Source organism: Xenopus laevis, chromosome 1S (genome assembly GCF_017654675.1).
Source record: "Xenopus laevis strain J_2021 chromosome 1S, Xenopus_laevis_v10.1, whole genome shotgun sequence".
NCBI classification, from domain to species: domain Eukaryota; kingdom Metazoa; phylum Chordata; class Amphibia; order Anura; family Pipidae; genus Xenopus; species Xenopus laevis.
In genome coordinates this window covers 180,330,292-180,337,079 of record NC_054372.1, presented here as the reverse complement: position 1 = coordinate 180,337,079, position 6,788 = coordinate 180,330,292, and the positions used below count along the sequence as shown (strand labels likewise).

The 6,788-nt window shown below is 43.5% G+C and overlaps 1 protein-coding gene across 2 annotated transcripts; it reads right to left on the bottom strand.

The window, feature by feature from the left end:
- Nucleotides 1–6,529, bottom strand: ccno.S (cyclin O S homeolog). Of its 2 annotated transcripts, NM_001096396.1 has the most exon segments (3): nt 1–1,747; nt 3,250–3,435; nt 5,864–6,345. In NM_001096396.1, coding segments are annotated over 3 exon segments (1,098 nt in total). In that variant the 5' UTR covers nt 6,287–6,345; the 3' UTR covers nt 1–1,258.
- Nucleotides 6,530–6,788: the final 259 nt, after the last annotated feature.

Sequence of the window (6,788 nt, the reverse complement as noted above, 5' to 3'; positions counted from 1 at the left end):
CACATGTTAAACATTTTATTCAAGTAGAACAATCATCAAATCCATATCAGTGCCTCATGAACGCTCATGAACTCAACACACTTACCAGATTATGTACATTATATACAAATAACACAGGGCGGCATAACCAAAGGTTATCAGTGCAAATGAATATGAAACACAACAGCAGTAAAACTTTTAGTTCCTAATAAATGTTTAGAATATAAATATTGCACTAAAAAAAATAAATTAAAACAACTGCATTAAAAATGACAACTTCAAGTCTGGAGTTAAAAGGAAATACTGCTAGACAAGGATATATATATATATTTATATATACTGTATATTAGGGATGCACCAAATCCAGGATTCAGTTCGGGATTTTGCCAAATCCTTGTGCATGGCCGAACCGAATACTAATTTGCATGTCTAAGTTAGGGATGGGAAGGAAAATCGCGTGACTTTTCGTCACAAAATAAAGGAAGTAAAAAAAAATTTCCCCACTTTTTAATTTCCTGACCCTAATTTGCATATGAAAATTAGGATTCCGTTCTCCATTCGGTATTCAGCCGAATTGTTCACAATGGATTCGGGGATTCGGCCCAATCCAAAATAGTGACTTCAGTGCATCCCTAACAGAGCAGCCATCGGGGGGGACAGGGGGGAGAGTTGTAGGGGGCCCCGAGGGTAAGGGGGGCCCAGCCACGCCACACTTACTTGATTAGCCGGGCCCCCACCTTTCTGAGAGCTGCTGACTTCGGGAAGGCATGGACGTTTAAGGGGCCCTGGCCACCAATTTTCTTATAATGTGGGGGGGGGCTGGCCACCAATTTTTTTTTCTCATGTGGGGGTCCTAGCCACCAATATTTTTTAATGGGGGGGCCCTGGCCACAACTGTTTTTTTTATGGGGGGCCCTGTCCACAAATATCTTTTTATTTTTTATTAACATGTGGGAACCCTAGCCACCAATATTTTTTTTGTTTTTTTATTGTGTGGTGGGGGGCGGACCTGTAGGGTGGGGAGGGTGGATCTTTAGGTCGGCTTGGGGTGGGCGCAGCCCAGGGGGCCCAGGAAATTTTGTCGTATGGGGCCCTGTGATTTCTGATGGCGGTTCTGATCCCTAATATATATATATATATTAAGTACTTCATTGTTTTAATGCCCCTAAAATGGTTAGATTTCATTGAGGAAAACATAGCAGCACTATACTGAGAGGCTTGTGTTAGCTTGCTAAGGTTTCAGCTTCACAAAATGAAAATCGTTCTCAGTCCCATCAGTTTAGTTATCCACATTAATGCTCTTGACAGCAAACTGACTTGGCAGAAGACGGTGCAAGGAGTCTTGGTTTAAGGAGACAAGCAAGTCTATCTTTCCCACACACTCCTGTATTAAGCTCTCATGATAGTCGCTGACCCGTGCTCTGATTGGGTTCCTGTGGCACAGCATGCGGTCTGCTATTTCCAGGCAACACACAGCCATGAGGGATGGAGAATAGGAGTTGAAGGCATAATCTGCCAGGCTCAGTTCTGCAATGCCTCTAGCTACGGTCACGGACTTGGTGGTTTCGCTGAGCTCTGTGTCAGATGATTCCTCGTTGGTCACTCTCAGAAGGGAGAAGTGTTGCAGGAAGAAGTTTATAGTGGGGGCTCCGAGGCGGAAGTGCAGTTTAAGGAGGATGATGCACTCCAAATTACACAACTGTTCCCTGGAAAAAGCATCACAGCACAGAGCCAGCAGCTGTTTCACACGCGGAGGCCGGGTCTCTACCTGAAAAGATACATCATAGCATTAATGGATAGAATAGCCTTTGTATGGTCTTTTTATCCAATGTATTACAGCTATACAGTTTAAACACGACTTCACTGTAAATATAATCCGTTGGGGGCCATTGTTTTACGTGTCAGTGTTATACTTTATTTTGCCTATGCAGGACATGATGTATTACCAGTAGGGATGGGCAAATTTGGCCCATTTCTTTACGTCAAAAATTTGCTGCCATCGAAATATCACCGACACCCATTAAAGTCTATCGGCGTCCAAAAAATTTTGACGCGTGGTGAATTTTTTTTGACGCGCATCATTTTTTGTTTTGACGTACAACGCCATACAAGTCTATGGGCGTCATTTCCACGGTGAAACAATTACCAGCCCCGCTCAATAAATAAAAATATGCAGGTAATTAAAATTCACTATGTAAAATAACCAACAGCCATTTGTATAACAGAATATAGAACAATACACTCTATATACTATGCCTTAAAGAAGAACTAAAGCTTAACTAAAGAAGTAGCTAGAAGTGTTGTACATTATGTTTTGGGCTTCTTTACCAGCCCAAGGCAACCACAGCCCTTTAGTAGTAAAGATCTGTGTCTCCAAAGATGCCCCAGTAACTCCCCATCTTCTTTTCTGTTGATTCACTGCACATGCTCTGTGCTGCTGTCACTTACTGAGCTTAGGGACCCACTCACAATATACAGTACACATAGAATAGAAATGTCACAATATAAGGCTGATTAGTAATTAATACAGATAATTACTACATGGCAGTTCAGAAACCAGTGCAATTAGCATCAGAATTTAATAATCAGCCCTGTAGCATGAGCTTATATTACAGACCAACCTCATTTTCTGCTGGATAATTAGTGACGACCCCTAAGCTTAGCTTCTCAACAGCTGCTCAGAGCCCACTGACCATGTGAGTGTCACAGACACTTTCCAAGATGGTGACCCCCTGTGACAAGTTTTAAGTCCTGGATCATTGCTGCTATTGACAAGCTGAAACTTTAGGCTGGTGCAATAAGTTCTGTATATAAAATATGGCATTTTTGGCCATCTTCATTTTTAGGGTTTAATTCTCCTTTAAACAATAAGGAAACCTAAAACTACTAAGGGTTGCCAAGTTGTTAGGCACTCCCTATTGACTCTAGTCGCCCACCTACTACCCTGAGCCAATGCTGCTCTCCTTCAGCACCAACCACGGATACTTTAGAGACATAAACAGACAAAGAAAGGATTAAAAATGCAGGTCACAATGAGCCCTACACTACAAGTAAATCGTGTGGCATCTGCCCCCATGGGGGTGTACAAAATGCAGCACTTTGCTATTATTAAAGAGTCCCCATCAGCACTGAAACAGATTTAGCAGCAGATGGAAAAGCTTCAATTTCGACATGACTAATCTCCCAGGGGATCAACAAAAAGAAAGGCTCTATAGTATAAAGGTTTAGCCAGATGAAAAGTGATAATTACGGCCTCTAGTAAGTTCATACCTGCTTGGAGGCAATAAGGAGAGAAGTGACGCCCACAAGCTGGAAGCAGTCGGAAGCAACTGGTGTGCAGGCCAGGAATCTGTCCAAGATATTAACTGTGAGGCAAAGGGATTCAAAGCCAAGGTTGAGGTGTCTGTGTACAGGGATCAGCCAGCTGATAAGCTTACAGCGAGACTCGGCTTGTATCTGTGAATAAAGCATCAATAACACAATTACAATCAGTAACCACCAACCTACAACTGATACACTAATCTTCATCCTGATTTATGTACATTGTTATGTACAGAGGCAGCCTGCAGCCTTCAACTTCAAATGCCCCTAACAGCCCAATGCGGGTAGCTGCAGTTTAGCATCGGGAAAGCCACAGGTTGCTCATACCTGCTAGCAAGATGTTGCCCCCCCCCCCAGCATGTAAGCATTTAAAGGAGAACTAAACCCTAAGAACGAATAGACCTAAAAATGCCATATTTTATATACTGAACTTATTGTACCAGCCTAAAGTTTCAGCTTGTCAATAGCAGCAATGATCCAGGACTTCAAACTTGTCACAGGGGGTCACCATCTTGGAAAGTGTCTGTGACACTCACATGCTCAGTGGGCTCTGAGCAGCTGTTGAGAAGCTAAGTTTAGGGGTTGTCACTAATTATCAAGCAGAAAATTAGGTTAGTCTGTAATAAAAACTGATGATATGGGGCAGAATATTAAATTCTGATGCTAATTGCACTGGTTTCTGTGCTGCCATGTAGTAATTATCTGTATTAATTATTAATCAGCCTTAAACTGTGACAATTATATTCTATGTGTGCTGTATATTGTGAGTGGTTCCCTAAGCTCAGTAAGTGACAGCAGGACAGAGCATGTGCAGTGAATCAGCAGAAAAGAAGATGGGGAGCTACTGGGGCATCTTTGGAGACACAGATCTTTACTGCTAAAGGGCTGTGGTTGCCTTCAGCTGGTACCTAAACCCAAAACATAATCTACAACATTTCTAGCTACTTCTTTAGTTTAACTTTCTTTGTCCTTTAACAAGAGCTACAGGTTGCAGGGAACAGGATTAGAGATCTACATCTCAGCAATGGTGCAATCTGTCTGAACAACAGCCTGAAATCCCCATTCTAGAATATACTACAATGACCCATCAATCCTGACTGTGCAGAATATAGTGAATATGCTGAATATGGGTCGGAAACCTGCAGCTGTCCATCACTTGCTGACCTATAGCTTGCAGCAGTTTCTGTGTATGCAGGGAATGGCTGGAATAAAGGGGCTATCCACCCAAAAAACATACAGAAAGAAAATGCAATACTAAGCAGCAGAGTCAGACTGGCCCACCGGAATACCAGGAATACTCTCGGGGGTCCCAGGTGTTAGACCAAATGGTTGGAAGCAACAAGTACCACTATTTCATGGTCATTCCCTATTGATGTTCTTTATCATGTTCTTACTACTATCATATCACAATGATACACCCATCATGTCTGACGTTTAGCTTTATTTACTTAACATATTACATGTGCTGAGTGTGCACTGTCTTGTCCTGTCCCTGCACTGTGCTGTCCTGTCTTGCAGGAGTTGCATATTTTTGCACTTGCACTTTTTGTCTATTGTCCGGTACATCTACTGTATGTTGTGTTGTGTAGCACCATGGTCCTAGAGGAACGTTGTTTTGTTTCACTGTGTACTGTACAAACGTATATGGATAAATATGACAATAAACTCACTCTTGACTCTTTATTGGGGTTAAAGTAGAACTATCGCGAAAATGAAAATTTAATATAAGCATCATCATACTGAAATGCGAAACTTTCTAAATACAATCAATTAAATATTCTGCATCGTTTCTGAAATAATCAAGTTTATCTTCACTATTCCTCTCTCAGCATCTGTTTCTCTTCATTCTGTCTTCATGAAGCAGTTGGGTGTCAGATATTCATTGAACTTTAGATCCAATATATCTTATAGGGGGGCTCCTTTTCCTAGCAGATGTATTAGAGCTCATTTCAGTACAAACAAAATCTAACAAAATAACAAATTCAATCAAAATCTAACATTACAAATTCTGCATGTAGAGAGACAGGATTTCTGGTGATTTTAATAGTGAGCTCTAATACATCTTCTAGGCAAAAGGAGCCCCCTATAAGATATATTGGATCATTCATCTGACACCCAACTGCTGCATGAAGACAGAATGAGGAGAAACAGGTGCCGAGAGGGGGATAGTGAAGATAAACTTGATTATTTCAGAAGCTATGCAGAATATTTAATTGATTGTATTTAGAAGTTTGTTATTTCAGTATGATGAAGCTTATATTACATTTTCAGTTTTGCAATAGTTCCCCTTTAATAAGGGAGGAAGAGTATAGTATGAGAGAAAAGACTAGGAGAATAAAGAGTCTGAGAGAGGAGAGGAGGAATAATAGTTTGGAAAGTGGAGCCAAGGTCTAATGTTTTCTGGTGGGCCCCTGGGATCCCAGTCTGACACTGCTAAGCAGCCTTCTGACTCCTGAAGCAATGTAGCAGAATTGATTAAGTGAAGAATAAGTGACTTGTGCAGCAGTGTTTCAGGAGTCAGCAGGACAGAGCAAGGAAGTGCCAGTGACAAGTAGCCTCCTACCTGGGGCTGATTTTTCAAGCAATTCACTGCAAGGAACTTGTCCTCCAGGCTCTTATTAAACGTGTAGCAGTCCTGCCCATAGTCCCTGAAGTTCTGCAGGCCGAGTCCATCGTACATGGGGGTGCAAGTGTCCCAGGGCTCGTGCGTCGGACTGGGGGCCACTGGGGACGGGCTGGGAGTCTCATAGAGATCGGCGACACCAGAATCGCAGCTCCTCAGCTCCAGACTCTGCTTCCTGTGCCGAGAATACTTGGCTCTCTTCTTGGTCCCCACGCTGGGACATTTGGGCTCCCCCTCTCCTCTGTCCCCCGGTGTGGCGTCCCCTGGGGAATATACGCTGTCCCGTTTCCTTTTGCCGGAGCTGAAGGCGAGTGTTGCTCCCAGCAGTCCCTCCTCTGTGCATCTCATGCTGCAGGTCACCATGTTCTTCGGATGGACACGGCAATGTTCGCCTCAGTCTTCCGCTCACTTACACATTCCAAACCCGTCTGCCCGGCTCGCACCCCGTCCTCTCATTCTAATATCCAGCTGTGCTCGCTGCTGATTGGTCGGACACAGGGAACCTCTGTGGCGTGACGTCACGAGGAAACTTTTCCCGGCGAAAGTACCGCTTGGTAAGGACGAAGCTTCTCAGCAACTCCCGCTGAGAGAACAGGAGCGCGCCTGGCGGTTGCCATGGTAACTGGGTCTTTAGGTACAACAGCAGCCGCCGCGCCTGCCCTGGGCTATTGATTGAATAGTGCGCCCCCCTCAGGCTACAGGATTTACTCACCGCCGGGGCCAGGGAACTGGGCTTTTCTTTGGATTGATCCAAAGCAGTAATCTAAAGGGGATAGCAGATATATCCCGCCGCCATATTGACAACATTAAAGACGTTACCACTCTGCTCGTAAATAGGTGTTACTGGTCCCACAGGAAATGTATT